A 16,535-nucleotide genomic window follows, 5' to 3' on the forward strand; every position below is an offset into this window, starting at 1 on the left:
ACATGAAGACGAATAATGAAAAATGGCATGATAATGGTTTTGGCCAACTATACTTCTTCATGTTTCTGAGAATTCGCAGATTTGTTTTCTACACCACTGAACATGTAAGTGAGAAAAACAAAACTGTTAGCAGAGTTGTGTTCAATGTAGTAGCTCCAGTTTTTCTCCTTCACGAGGACAAATAGCTTAAAGCCATTAATTCCTAATGGGGACGTCCTTTCCGCTTCAGAATATTTACCTACCGGAGAGAGGTAAATGTTTCATCTGCACTGGGACAGTAGTTCTGGAAAGACACCATATTTCTCGCAATTCTCGCAAAATTTGACAAAAACAGATATTCACACCAAATGATTCTGTGAATTACATTAACATCTTCTCTGCATGATACAGTATACTATATGTTTACATTTTTACAACGTTCATGCCTGAATGCAAAGTCTATAATGTTTTCAGCTGAATATTTATAATATTATTTTTGGGCTTTTTTATATTCTAATGATGCGAAAACTTAAGACTGGCTGCTGAGGGAGTTATGTAGTTGCAGTGTTGTTCTTTTCACCATTTCTGTCCCCGCTTAATATTAATTTAATAAAATATTAGTTTTGAGTTGTAGCTGCGGTCACACATTAGAGGATTTAAAACCATTGCACAAAGTCAATTTCAGGTTAGATTTCTATATTTGTTGCATTTTGAAAGGTCACTTTAATACAGTATTTTTGTATTTTTTCATTAGCTTACATTGTCCAGATCACAAAAAAGTTTTTTTTATGAGAAATACTGTTGCAGTCAAAACCATATTTATTTACAGTGTTAATCATTAAACCAGGTTTCCGCATTGCTTCGGTGTTCAAAGTGTTTTATAAAGTTTTATAAGGTTTCAGAGGGATCAGTGTTTTCTAGCAATGCTATTATTTAGGTGTTCAAAGTGGTTTCTATAGGGTTCAGATGGTAGCTATAGAAAGGTCTATGGAATCAAGTCAAAGGAGCTTAACTTTTAATAATTAATTTTAATGTCAACATCCTGGTTTACAAGAAGCAATAAAGTGCATAAATCTTAGGGACAATGACAAGCAGCATATAAACAATGCAAATTTAAAATATACATAATACATCATAAAGAGAAAGTCCAATAAATCACAAAGCACAATTTGGACTTGCCTTGCGGGAATTGGTCTGCGAACAATCTTTTGAGAATATAATCATTTAAATAATCACACTGAATGTTTTTAAGAGTCTGATTGAGGTTGACATCATATACATTAAATATCAATCAACTGACTGCGCATAGGTTGCATGGGAAAAAAAACGATTTATACACTCCCAAAAACATCCCAATCTGTTACGTAAGTGTTTCTACGCTGAGTCTGTTTCAGGTACCATCAGGCATGTCTTCATGGCAAACGTTGGCAAAGTCACCATCGTCTGGCGTCTGGCATTCTGGCATTTCCCCGATCACGGCTTTGGATATCACTCCCAGCCAGCGCAGTTTCACTTCCTCCGTGTCTGCAGTGAAGTAGTGGACAGATTTGGATTGGCGTAGACGGAAGCTGGTGGGAGGATGATCCACAGACCTTTGGACGTCCTCAACCTGGTACCCCAGGAGCGGGATGGTACACTGGGCTTTGACATCCTGGGAACAAGATCCCCAGAGAGAACAGAGTCATTCAAAGTCAATATTAACATTTCAAAGTAGAACATAAGTTACTACGGCTAGGGCAATGCTAAGGTGTTCTGAATGGTTGCTAGCTAGGGATGGGTATTGTTAAGGTTTTAACGGTATTACTACTGTTACCGATACAGCTTGACGGTCCGGTACTTTAACGGTATTCTTATCGGTACTTTGTGTTGTGTGTTGTTTTTTTAAAGAATAAGTTGAGAACAGAATTAACATTTCTTTATTTATTTTTTTTATAATATGCTTATGTAAAATTAATAATGGGCTTGTCTTGGACCAGAAGTGTTAGGAGGAGTTGGTTTGTTCATAGCTGCAGCTAAAAAAAAAAAAAAAAAATGATATATATATATATATATATATATATATATATATATATATATAATAAAAATGTTGCAAAATGTGGCAATTGGCTATTTTGTAAACTAACTTGAGGTGCTGTGCATTTAAGTTTGCCAAATAAATGTTTACATTTACATACTGATTTTTCCTTATTTGGAATTTTAAAAACAAGTAGAAAATATGTTGATTTCATTCTCATTTTTCCCAAAAGAAATCAACAGAATTTCTACATAAGGTTAGTAAACCAGGGAGATTTTACATTTATTTTAAATAACGTGAACAACGTTGATTCAACATGATTTTAGCATTCATACCTGACGTGACGTAGATGGGGCAACAACCAGAAACAAGCTAGCTAGGCAGTCGATACACATAATGCACTTTTGAAAGATGCTTTGACAGATTGCTTGTGTTTCAGCCCTTACATGCAAATATTGTTTTGCACTTATGACAACGAGGGTTGTCAGCATTAACTCTAGTGAAGTATAACCACACTTTGGAGTTTACGTACAGTTAATGCATGTGCGTGCGCTCGTTGTGGTGTGTGTGTGTGTGTGTGTGTGTGACTGACAGACAGCCTCCGCGGCGTGCATGAGAGTTCACGCAGATCACACGGACAAACGTCTTAATATGATCGCAAATTAGAAATGTTTGGCGAGATTAAATGTGCACGACAACACTATTAAGCAAAAATACATAGTGCTTAATTTTTTTTCCTCCAGTACCGAAAGCAGAACCGATACCGTCAGATCTTACTGATACTACGGTCTTTCATAATTTAGCCCCGGGGCCAATTTAATACCAGGTTTCGGTACCCATCCCTAATCCTAGCACACACTCGCAAGACTGGAAATCCAAGATGGCGGAGATATGCAACTAGCCCATTGTTTATTGGTTGTTCTGAGTGGTCGCTAGGGCATAGTTTGGTCAAGCCAACATAAAGTGAAGCAAGTTACAAAATGTGTTTTTAAGGAGTATTTAGAAGCATTTTGTAGCTTTTTTCATATTGCATCATTGAAGGCTAATGCATGTGAGCTGGAAAGCACTGCGTCTCTCACCTGTGGAGCTCCATACAGGTAAAGAACCAGTGCATCATGCTGTGGAACAACACACCAGAGCCTCTGACACGGTTTAGTTCGGTCTGTACTGTACTGCAGGAAGCCACACAGGAAACTGTTTCCTGAGACCTGAGCTGCTTCGATCTAGTCAGGCCAAGAGGAGAGGAAAAAACAATCAATATTATTTCAAAAACGGTTCATGCAAACAGAAGAAAAACTCTAGTCTAAGACGTACCTCAAGAATTCCTCTTTTCTTCCCGCTAACTGGTTCCTCGGTATCCACTCGTCCGGTCAGAATGAAGAAACAGTCCTTACACACCTTGTTTAATTTGTTGCCGTCGTACCTGAGCGAAGCCTTGTAGTCCGAACATTTATAACACACAACCTAAGATACATTTCAAAACATTATTTATTTGGCGTACAAAAACAAAACAAAATAGAGTTATGGCTGGTTTATAATTCTTATCTATTTAACACATTGATAAAAGTCAACAGGAAGTGCTCGTTCAGATAAATGTATGCATGCAAACTCACGTATCCACATGCCCTGCAGTGGTGTCTCCTGCGGGTCAGAGGGTTGAAAGGCTCCTTGCATTTCATGCACATGGTCACCTCATTGTCCCGAATCCAGCGCGGTGCTCTCTTCCCCAGCTCCTCTTTCTGAAAAACACAAGAGCACAGAAGATTTCCCCCTTGACCCCCAGCACAGTTGTCTTTATGCATGACCTTTTCTCTTTCTACTTACAGAAACCTCATCCACCACTTCTTTCGAGGCTGATTTGAACGATTCATTCTTCTGCTGAAAGATTTCAATGGTCTTCTGGAATGCCTAGAACAAACCACATTGAAATTTTACTATGGAAGCTTGTTTCTGCCTCCAAATAATTGCAATTTTGATATAAACTCCTAATTGAAGGATATATACTCATATTTGTGAGAAAAACATTTATATATATTTAATTCTGAGTTTGTCTCATAATTCTGACTTTTTTTCCCCTTGCATAACTGCAGGATATAATTCTCGCAATTCTGAATAAAAGTTAATTTAATTAAAGAGTTTATATCCCACGGTTCAGATTTTTTTCTTATTGTAATTATGATAGAAATTGTGAGATTTAAAAAAAGGGAGAAGGAAAAAAGTCACAAGCTTGTTTCCGCCATGTATATAAAAATTTAGTTTTAAGGTAGTTTGACTTTTTATTTCACAATTTTGACATTTTCTCACAATTCAGACTTTTAATCCCTCCACTCATAATTCTGAGCTTGTAACAGATACATTAATAAATGGTATATAAACAGAAAATGAGATATACTGTAAATGTGCAATTATGAGAACAAAAAAAAGTCAGAAAATCACACATTTCTTCCAAGTAATGAAAAAAAAGATGATTGTATATTCATTATAGCTATGAATTCAGATTTATAGCTCAAAATGACTTTTTTTTTCTCTCAGAATTGCGAGAAAACAAGTCTGAATGGTGAGATATAAACTCTGCGAGAAACAAATGTGGAAATTCAGAACCGTGAGTCTTAATTACCTTTTTTATTTTTTACTTTGTGGCGGAAACAAGCTTCCATACTTTCCTAAATCTTACATTCAGATCATAATTGCGATTTAAAGCAGCTTTGAGCAACACAACAACACTGATACCTTGATCCAGTCCTCTTTGTCTTGCTCCGAGCTGTGAACACAGAAAGCTACAGTCATTATGAGCTAAAACAGACGCTTTGTTTCTGATCCACACGGTTCTGCTCTCACCTGGCCTGCAGCTCCAGCGTTCGCTCTTTCCCCGACACCTGGAACGTGTGAGGATAGTCGTCATTGGAGGTCTCGAGCACCTTCATGTCCTTGATGCCCACCCGCGTGCGCACGGTGAACCGCTGGCCCACCAGACTGAACTTGGGCACGCAGTACAGCAACATGTTGTTAAACTGTGAAAAGAGACGGATGGTGTGGTTTTAACTCCCAAATGATGGCACATGCTGCAAAAAAATGCATTTTATCATGTTCCTCAGCAATCGAGATACATTTACTTCAGATGCAAAAATGACATGAATCTTGTTTTCTGAAAAAACATCAAAATCAAGCGAGATCAAAAACCAGTTAAAAATACTCAGTATGAAGCAACTAACCAGGAAAAGGTATCTCTCCATGGACGAGGTGTTCCTTGCGGCCAGCTTTAGGATTTGTCCTTCTTTAATGAGCTCGTTGGATGGGTTAACGATGTCCTCCTCACCTCCCAGCATCTCATAGATCTCCATGAGCTTCTTCAGGTTCTCCTGGAAAACATGTGAAGAGAATAAAACCAATGAAGACTTTATAGAGAGCAAAACACTAATGGCTTGTAGAGCCGGACGGTGGGTTGGTGTTTCTTGGTGTTTGGTGGTTCTACGGCTATTTTTATGATGAAATGCTACAAAAGAGCAATTAAATAATCTATAACAAGGTTTGCTTTGGATGCAAACTTTCAAATGGGCTCAGGATTGACTCTTAGAAATATATCTGAAATTTAAAAAATAGTTGCAAAGTTGCAATCGAAGCACATTTGCATATGAAAATCATAAACGCAGTCGGGAAACAGGCCATCTTGCTCTGACTAATCTAGCAGGTTAAGTGAAAGTGTCTCTCACCATCTTGCGGATGGCCGTGTTGGAGTGTGTGGCAGCCATTGAGATGATGTTCAGAGACTCTGGAAAGGAGAAGGAGAAGTGATATCTCAATCAGTTATGAAACTGAAAACAGTCGGGGAGCCAAACAACACTTTCACTTAATCTAAAACGTTCACATTCTTGTGCAATATACGTTTTCTGTGCTTAAAACATAAAGACACGGTCCTTTTAAACATATAGGAGTGTATTATAAATTGTGAGGAACCCATGTAATGCATGCATCTCTCACTCTCGGCCTGGCTGCGGTCGGGGTCGTCCTCCGGGAGTTTCTTCAGATAGTCTTTGAGCAGCATCTCGTAGCGAGGAACGCGCTGCACCGGCTCCAGCATGTGATGCTGCAGAGTCAGGTTCCCACACGCCTCCTGACTCTAAACACAAAACATCATCATCATCATCATCTCAACCAGAAATTATACATTAACATTCAATCGATGTGCTGTTTAGTGCATACCGCACAATACATATTATGCACTGCCTCCTGTGTATGCTATTAAAAATAGTATTGGTAATAGTATAAACATTACTAAGAGCACTTTTACCCAAAATAATGTTTCCGGTGCATTCATCACAGTTGAAATGGAAGGTGCGCATTGGGGGATACAGTATTCTAGGAAGTGTGCTCTAGTTATATACTGTATACTGCACATATTGGGAAATGTTGCATGACATCTTGGATTTTTATACTGAAAATTGGTGTACAACAAAATTGATATTCAATTTTTTTTATTATTATTATTTTACACATATAAAAAAATTTAAAACATATTTTATATACGCACATATAGATATATATATATATATACTTTCACTTTATGAAGGGAAGTCATCAAAGCAGGAAGCACAAGTGTGGTAAGCCCTTCAAACATCATCAACAATATATATATGTGTGTGTGTTTGTGTGTGTGTGTGTGTGTGTGTGTGTTTCTTTGTTGATGATATCTGAAGGGCTTCTTTTGCATAAAGTGAAAGTTAACTCAGATTACATAGTGTGTTACATAATGAATAGGTCTGGAACTTTTTATTTATTTTTTTTATCTAGAAGCACATGCACCTGCTATATAGTTATTTTTAATATATATGTATATATATATATATATATATATATATATATATATATATATGTATATATATATATATATATATGTATGTATATATATATATATATATATATATATATATATATATATATATATACATATATATATATATATATATATACATATATATAACGTTTTCATTTTGTTATTTCATATATTTTAATATATTTAACTAGAAAATCAGACCAAATTATTTTTATATTATTTTTATGTATTTATTTGAGATATTTAGCTGCATAATCAGACCAAATTATTTTATATTATTTTAATACTATAATTAAAATATAAAAAAATATAATTTTAGATATTTAACTGAAAAAATCTAACTAAATAATATTTTGACTATTTTTATATATACTTTTCAACTGGAAGATCTTATATATATATATATTCGATTTTCAGCTATTTAATTTTGCCTTTAAAAGAGGCAGAATAAGTGTTGAGGCAGGTGTTAAAGGGGATATAATCTGATATATACACCTGTATGTCCTGAATGATGGCATTAAACTGTGCCGATCGCTCCATCCACTGTTTGAGCAGGTCCATGGCGCTGTCGAAGTTTTTCACGTACTCTGCATACATCCTGAGAAAGGGTGCGAGCTGTGCTAAGATGTCCCCGATGCGGGGCGTGGAGTCCCTGCAGGAGGACGGAGACGTCAGCGAGAGTGAGAGATCTGAGAAGAAGTGTGAAGATGAATCAGCGCTCACCACTGGCTCATGCGCTTCTCCAGATCCGGCAGGAGGAACTGGCTGTGGAAGGTGTGAATGGATCCCACATTGGAGAAGATGGACTTCACCACCTCCACAGGAAACGTCCCCTTCCCAGCCTCCTCTGTGAGTCCAGCGCAGAACACCTGCAGAAACACAGAATACACTTCACATGTGTACACACTCCTAAAAATAAAGGTTTTCTAAATGCCATAGAAGAACTATTTTTGGTGCCCAAAAGAACCTTTCAGTGACCATTTCTGAAAATAAACAATTTTATTAATATGAAGAATATTTTCCATTATAGAAAACATTTTGTGCAATGATGCAATAATTGTGCAATAATTTATTTTCATTAAAAAAAATAAAAATAATAATTATATATATATATATATATATATATATATATATATATATATATATATATATATATATATATATATATATATATATATATATATATATACTGTACATTGTATTACTTTTTAAATTAATAGTTTAATTAATTGAACAATTGTTCATGGAGTCATGCATGATCATATTAAAATTAATCATATAAATAAATTAAAAGTTTAAAATAATAATTTAATTAATGTAATAATTATTTATATATTTTTTACAAGTTTTCAAGAATGATAAAGGTTCTTCATGGAGCCATATGTGATCATAATTAAATTTTTTAAATCATAATCGTCAAATTTTTTTTTTAAAGGAATAACTTAAATATTTATTAATAATAAAAAAGGGACATTTTTAAATTTAATAATTTTGGTAATTTAATCATTTTAAAATGATTAGAGTTTAAATTTAATATTATTAGAGTTTAAATTATTTAATAATTTTTATACCTTTAAAAAGGTTTCATTGATGTTAAAGGTTCTTCATGGAACCATAGCTTTTTATATATATATATATATATATATATATATATATATATATATATAAATTGTAAAATTAAAAATGTATGTAATTTAATATTTTTTTTAAATAATAATTAAATAATGATATAACTTTAATAACTTAAAAAAAAGTTCCATGGATATTACAGCTCTTCATGGAACGACTGATGGGAATTTTTTTAAAATACTAATTTAACCATTTAGATATTTGTTTACATTTATAATTAACAATTTAAATGATGATGTAATCATTTTTAAAAAGTTTCCAACCATGGGTGTTAAAAGTTCTTCATGGAGCCATCACTGCCAGTGATGAAGCTTTATCTTTGAGAGTATTTTTCTGACCTGGTCCAGCAGATGCAGCCGGGTCACGTACGCCCTCTCGGTTTGCAGGAGCTCACTCGCTATCTTATAGAGCTTGAGCTCTTTGATCGGCTCCTGTTGAAAACAGCCTGTTATTTATTCCCTCTGGGTTACTGAATCTGAAAGCGTGACATGTCTCTGTGGTAATGTAACTTTGGTAATGTTTGCTGCTGGAAAGCCACTAACATTCAAACTAAAACACAACTGTCTGAGTGGAAAAAACAGGGTCATGTGGTCGGCTAGATGGGCCACCTCTGATAAAAATATCTTGATAGCAGTCACACAAAGACTGATGTGCAGCTTTATTTATTCTGTAGTTCAATATGATGAACAGTTTAGCTAGTATTTTCCAAAAACATGACTTTAAACCTGATGCAATGATGCTAAAGTATTGTAACTGGTTTTCAGGATGCAGTTATGTGGTTCCCACAATACTGTTTTCAGTCAAGAGAGTCCACATCCCGAATCTCTCTGATATTTTGGTCTGTAGATACAGCTTGCATCCCTTTTTCAAGAGACTGCACAGTTCACATTACATTAACATTTGGATCTGATTGCTTACCATTCATGTCTGTACCATAAGATGTGTGTTATTAATAAAAATGAACACCTGCAGTAATAATATAACTTAATAATTTACATTTATTTAAATAAGTAATCGTTTAAATAAGGTATTCACTTTTTACAATAATTAATCCAAATACAATTTATTTGATTAAATAGCAATAATAATAATAATTTTATCCTCTCACAGAACGTCTTTAATATATTACAATAATTTATGAATTTACGTCTCACAGGTAAATGTTCAGTAACTAAAAATAAATAATTTAATAATCAATAAAAACAATTATTTAAATAATGTACATTTGAATCATTTAACAACAATTTTAATAATTTACAAAATTAATAAATTTAGCTTTTGATTATTTACAGTACCTTTTGCAATGAGTTTAAGACCAATGCAATTTGTATTATCTTAAAAATAATAATAATATTAGTACATTTTCACCCATTTTATTATATTGCAGCCGAAAACGGCTTTACTTAGCATTAAATGTGCCATTAAATAATTCTGTTGTGATATTACGAACACAAAGTATAAGTGCTAGTGCTAGTGATGCTAGTGATCTCTCTCACTCGTTTGTCTTCATCTTTCTCCATGTTCTGCGTCTCTTCATTTAGGACGTTCTCCTGAGTCTCGTCCTCGTGCTCCTGTCGATCACTGTCCCTCCCGCTGGATTCTGAGGGAGCCGGGAGATGTCCAGACTCGGTGTGACCTTTGACCTCTTCTGACCACCAGCCCGACCAGATGTGCCAGCCGGAGTCCCGCGAGGACGTGTGAGAGTAGACGGCGTCTGAACGCTCGGGGCTCAGCGGGGCTTGGATGAGGCGCTCAGCGGGAGAACAGTCTGATGAATCTTTGGTGCCGCTGGAAGAGAGAGAGAGAGAGAGAGAGAGAGAGAGAGAGAGAGAGAGAGAGAGAGAGAGAGAGAGAGAGAGAGAGAGAGAGAGAGAGAGCTTTAGGTGACAAACACCGTGTCTCGAGCAGCGCTTCAACAGGAAGTGAAAGTTTCAAAGGCGGAGCAGACGGTTACAGAGAAAACAGAGCGGGAAAATTTCCCCTCACTGTGTGAAGTGTGAACGTTCAAAACTAGTCAACAAACTATGTTTCTCGTTAATCATACAATTCTTACTAGATATCACAAATAATACACTGAATTAAACATAAGATTTTGAAATAGAAAGACTGTATCAGTATTTTACGCCACTCTCTGGTGAACACATGTATGACAGACAGTCAGCAGAAGCTAGAGATGAAGGTTTATAATGTTGTTTTGCATCGATTCACTTCAGAAAGCCTCTATTCTGCTCCTGGAGCACTTTTTGTGATGGATGGATGGATGCGCTGTTTTGAGCTTGACCTCTATTCACATATAAAGCTTGGAAGAGCCCAAATATGTTTAATATAACTTTTTGAAAGAAGAAAGTCATGTACATCTGGGATGGCTTGAGGGTGAGTAAATCATGGCGTCATTTTCATTTTTGAGTGAATATTTACTTCAATATATATATATATATATATATATATATATATATTTTTTTTTTTTTTTTAAAGCATCCAAGGACCCTTGACCATTTATATATATAATTATATATATATATATATATATATATATATTTATATTTATATATTTTTTTTATTATTATTACCTCTATGTGATAATACTGCATTATTTTTTTTTATTTCAACTTAATATGTAATTTAAATTAAATGGGAATTGTTTTTATATAAATTGTATTTTTTTTAAATTACATTAAAAAAAGTGTTGTTTTTTTCCATACTATTACACAGAACTTATCACTCAAAAAAAAAAAAAAAAAAAACTGGAAGTGGAAACTTCCACTGGACTACTTGAGATGGACAGACGAATGAATGAATAAATACAAATGACTTCCTGATTGTTTATTGTGTAAAACAGTGAAAAAAAAAGAAGTACCATCAGCTGTTCCCCAGTGTTTGTCTAATATAGTTTATGTTTCTGATGTACACACAATTAAACCCCACACACCTCTTGTCAATATTTCTGTGGTATTTTGAGATCACTGACGTTCTTCCTTGGGTTATGTCTGTCATAATTTCCTTCTCATCCATGATGTTTCCAGCTCAAATCTTCACTGGACACTCGGACTACAATAGAAAATAAAGACTCCATAGATGCTTTATAACAGGTGTTTTTTTTTTATGACCAGGAAGTAGTTTTTTATTCTTAATAGAAACACCAGGGGTCAGTTTAATTCAATAAACTCAGTGTAATCAATCATTTTTTAATAATTTCATCATTTTAAACAGTATTTTTTTTTAACAGTAATCAAACTCACATACAGGTAATTGTAATCAAATAAATAATTATTTAAAAATGATTATATATGTAATGATTTATATATATAATTTAAAATATATGTAATTATATTTATAGCTATTTTTAATTATTTTAAAATAAATGATAATTTTAAAATCAATCATTTAAATAATTTTGAACAATTTGAATATTTAAAAATATTTTAGAATTTCTGTCCTCTTCTTTCAAATTTTAGATCTTATATTAAATATGGTGAGAAGCCTACACAAAACGTCTTATAGGCACATTTCAATCAACTTTTAGAGATTTCATTAGATTTTTACATTTGTAAGCTTCAAAGGCACAAATATTCCACGTTGTCTCTTAATAAAAATATATGAATTATATTTACACAAGAAATTGTGTTTTAAATGTAAAGCAATCACGCCGCTGTCACCATTTGCCATTTCACCAATAAACATATACATGACTACTCGTAATTATTATTATTTTTTTAGTTGAGTTTGTGGGTAAAACCCACGTTGAACAACCCACGTTATCTGAAACATCACTTCCTGTGTTCATAAAGCTGCTATACAGCCAAACCAAAGCACACTACTAGAAACTTTTCAGAAAACCTCCTTTGAATGTCATTAATAAAAGGAGACAGAAGTTCACACAACACACACTTCTGCAAAGCCAGGCATACACCAGTTAACTGATTAAGAAGTTTTTGAGCACGGTGTAAGCTAGCACAGTCCACAGTACAATGTGTGGATTACGGGTTGAGTTTTTGAAGTTGTTTTAAAAATGAAGAAATCACCATTTACTGAATGAGTCTTAAACTGAAGGCGACATCTGAAGGATGTTTTTAGTGGAAATCGCTGCTTCCTCTACTGTGCACTTGAACACACATCCTCTTGAGCATCATTGTGTGATTATAGATTTATGAAACACTGCTGCAGTGTTTTTGTGATGGTAAGGTCGCATATATCTGACTTATTAAATGAGGATTTCTGTGCATTTTGGGAAAGTTGTCACAATAGTTTTAACTTGGTTACCATATTAGTCGGCCAAATCATTGGTTTATTGTGTTACAAAAAGTTCATTCCGTTTACATGTAAATAAATAAATAGCATTAAATACCATGATATATTTTGTAAAATATGATTTTTAATTAAATTTTGTTATGTGCTTTTCGTCATTTTTATTGGTTATTGTTTTTAATGTATTAATTCAGTTAATTTTTTTTTCACATGTAATAATTATATTAATATTTTATTTGAATTATCTACAACAATTTCTAATAGTTACAACACTGCGATAAACAGCAGAATCCACATATCCGCTATGAGATCATATTTTACATTACACTGTAGCTTTTATTTTCATATTTTCAGTTTTCACTTTAATTTTAGTTTAATTAAATTTTCTTCTGTGCTTTGTAATTTTTAACATTTTTACTCATTTTTAAATATGTCTATTTTTTTTTTTACTAGAAATAAAAATATTTTAATAGTTTAAGTTTTATTTAACACTGCAATAAACATAAGACTTTTTTTATTATTATACCTTTTATTTTCTTTATGCTTTTTAAAATTTTTCTAGGGTTATATACTATTTCTAATTAGCTTTATTTTTATTTAAGCTGAAGTTTTTACTCTAAAATATGTTTTAATTTTTTTCACTGAGTTGCATTTAATTATTAAAACTGTTTCAGTCAAAAATAAGAGCAATGCAATAAGCAGCAGTATCCAGATACTGTGTGACAACATGCCCCGCTATAAGATCAGCGTTCATTAAATCAGCTGCATTGCTGCAAAACTTTGACAGCTTCTACTAGTTTCCCCTAATGTCTTTTTGCCGTTTTATAATTCCCAGTGAAGTCCACTTTTCCCTTAATAAATAAAAGACAAATTAATCTCAAATAAAAGCAGCATGTTTGACAGAAGCTCATGATCTCAGGAGCTTCCTCAGTGTGTTTTCTCAGTTCCTCACGCTCTGAGTTCATGACAAAGACTCTCTCACTGTGACGCTTTCAACGACAGACCCACAGAAGGAGAAGTGCTGCATCCACAAGCTCTCAGTGTCATGAGAACCTGAAGAGAAACCTCAGAACAACTCACCGCTTGCACTTTCAACAAATAAAACAAATATCACTAGTTTTTAGCAATCAAAAATTTTAGAGATGAGCAGAACCAGGAAATGTATATAATTTTAGATTTTTAAATCACACACAATCACAAATGTAATATTTTGAAAGTATAAATATATAAACAAAAAATAAATAAATAATACAAATTGAGATCTAAAAAGTCTATAAATATATATATTAATTATATTTAAAATAAATAAGATTTCAAATTATATAAATAATATAATATATATCAAATATATAAAATAATATATATATATATATATATATATATATATATCAAATAATATAAATATAAAATATAATCCTAACCCATTATATATATATATATATATATATATATATATATATATATATATATATATATATATATATATATAATTTGATATTAATTATATTCAAAATAAATAAATACATACATGAATAAAAAAGATATAAAAACTTATATCTTAAAAAATATAACATAATACGAACCCTATAAATACAAAAAAATTAATATGAATCATGTTTTAAATAAACAAATAAATAAGATATAGAAACTATATAGACATAAATATAACCCTAACCCTATATAAATATATATATATATCCATTATATATTAATAAAGAAGTAATTAAATTATACATATAAAATAAAAATAATATTTCATTAACTGAAAAGCATAACCATGACAAATGAAAAGCATGTACACAAATGCACACACACACTGACCTGATCTCTGGTCACACACTCTTCTCCTAAATCCTGTGAGTTGAAAGTGCACATGACGCCTCCGATCACTGCATGCCCTCCTCTGTCTGTTCACTGCATTTCCCTTTTTTCTGCATGAATGCATGTCTTTGCCAATTATCGTGCATGAAACTGTCGACATTGAGAGTCGGTCAAGCCTTGTCCTGTTAGTTTAGATTCACTAACCTGCTTAAACTGGAAATTAAACCGAATTTCACACACACCTGTTGTTACTTGGATCAAATAACAGTACAGGCGATGATCAAGTGTGAAACAGACATCTCATTTGAGATTATAATTCATATGAACGACCCTTATAATTATTCAAAATAATGTGCAGTTTTATGAGATAATGTGTCAAATAATAAAGCCAGTCTCAGGACAACATGAGCTGTAGTTTTGATGTAGAAATGTCCAGTATATGTACAGTATATAAAAGTGTTTACAGTGTCCTCTGCTGGCAGAAAGTTGAACTGATATTATCAAGAGGATTTCTATATAAATTCTAAACATTTGTATTTATGTATACAATACATAAATATAAAAACAATTACAATATAATATACATAATTTAAACAACACAATAGATAAAAATAGCTACAGTTTTGCTGATGAAAAAGAAAAGGAAACTGACATTAAATCGTGATTTTTGCTTCGTCTTCACGGACAATACAGAGACTCATAATGTTTCCACACTGATGGAAATGCCAAGCCACAGAACCAAGTGAATCCACAACAAACTGAAACACGTGATGAATGACACGGAAGGCCAAAATACGCATGCGCGCTAATCAGGCGTAAAATGTGAATATAGATTAATTAAATTACTGCTTACTATATTAACCATATTGACTAAATAAGCAGCGAACAAACAACTAAAAATGTTTCATAGAAAAAAAAAAACCCACCTGGATACGAATGTCACATTTAATATGAAAATTATAGGCTATTAAACGAAACGCATTTTTTTCTCAGTTTAACTTTTTCCATAATTTTTTATATATCTTAACTTGTGATTTTACAATAATTTTAGTGGAAAACCCTTTTTTTTCCTGCATGGTATGTGCGTGGCTCCATATAGCCTAGACTATACACCGATGACCTACTTCTTCCGATTCTTAAGTGCGCATTCAATGGACACTTAGGCTATCTATCCCATGAGGCCACAGGAGAGAATTTATGAATGAAGCCATGCAACTGATGCAGGTCAGTAGTGGTAGCTAGATGAAGTCTGTCCGAATTTCCTTCATACTATCCATATTCACATAGAATGTAGTTTTTAAACAGTTGTTAGTAGCCTAAATATAAATCTAGTACCTACGCAGACATTTCCATTTTTTAACGCACCAGGTGCATTCATTTTTACTTATGAATGGGAAAAATTGCGACACGGAATATGGCGGGAAAAATACCCGCACTCTGATCTGTCTCCGGTCTTCTAAAATAAATTAAATTAACGGTCGTTTATTCAAAAGAAGAACGTACTCAGAGAGAAATCATTTTTGCTATGTATTGACATGAACATGATTTGTAATACAGCACCTTATAGAGACTTTTCTGGAGTTTTATGAAATCAATTTATTTGTATATTCATCACACAGGAAAAATGTTACACTGGATAATATCATGTAGTAGCTAGCCTAGCTAATAGAGAAGTGCAGTAAATCTGTATTGCTGTTTGCCAGGAAGACTCCACTCAACTACTAAGTTGATAATAAATGTTGTTTGTATTTTGTTTTATTACTATTATTATTTATTAGTTAAATACATAAGAATGAGACTACTGTGCCATACATAAATGGTCAAAATGCATGTAAATAAATTACAATTGAAGTAAAAACAATACACCACATGGTTAATATACTTAAGATGGCTTCATAGTTGATAAAGTTGGAAGTTTAACTGTCCGAATGTGCATGATGGGATTGTCCAGACCTTAGGACAGTCCATCAGGAGATCCAGTGTGAGCAGGTTAAGACATTTTAGTGATCCATCTGC

General features: G+C 33.0%; 1 protein-coding gene across 1 annotated transcript; it reads right to left on the reverse strand.

The window, feature by feature from the left end:
* Positions 1–987: 987 nt before the first annotated feature.
* Positions 988–11,493, reverse strand: LOC127978826 (FYVE, RhoGEF and PH domain-containing protein 4-like). The gene is made up of 15 exons (XM_052583750.1): positions 11,383–11,493; positions 9,950–10,241; positions 8,792–8,884; positions 7,548–7,693; positions 7,320–7,476; positions 5,972–6,110; positions 5,704–5,762; positions 5,206–5,352; positions 4,832–5,004; positions 4,724–4,754; positions 3,818–3,901; positions 3,607–3,732; positions 3,308–3,457; positions 3,073–3,216; positions 988–1,630 (listed from the first exon to the last, which is right to left on the reverse strand). The coding sequence occupies exons 1-15, from the start codon at positions 11,463–11,465 to the stop codon at positions 1,370–1,372; spliced, it is 2,085 nt and encodes a 694-aa protein (XP_052439710.1). The 5' UTR covers positions 11,466–11,493; the 3' UTR covers positions 988–1,369.
* Positions 11,494–16,535: the final 5,042 nt, after the last annotated feature.

Source organism: Carassius gibelio, chromosome A4 (genome assembly GCF_023724105.1).
Source record: "Carassius gibelio isolate Cgi1373 ecotype wild population from Czech Republic chromosome A4, carGib1.2-hapl.c, whole genome shotgun sequence".
Classification (NCBI taxonomy): domain Eukaryota; kingdom Metazoa; phylum Chordata; class Actinopteri; order Cypriniformes; family Cyprinidae; genus Carassius; species Carassius gibelio.

What these genes read in the sequence shown, in the direction of transcription:
- LOC127978826 (XM_052583750.1), bottom strand. Translation starts at nt 11,465, where the DNA reads ATGGATGAGAAGGAAATTATGACAGACATAACCCAAGGAAGAACGTCA. An exon ending in AGAAAGATGAAGACAAACGA is followed by an intron (nt 8,885 to 9,949) that starts GTGAGAGAGATC and finishes TGTTTTCAACAG; the next exon opens with GAGCCGATCAAAGAGCTCAA. An exon ending in ACAAAGAGGACTGGATCAAG is followed by an intron (nt 3,902 to 4,723) that starts GTATCAGTGTTG and finishes GGTTTGTTCTAG; the next exon opens with GCATTCCAGAAGACCATTGA.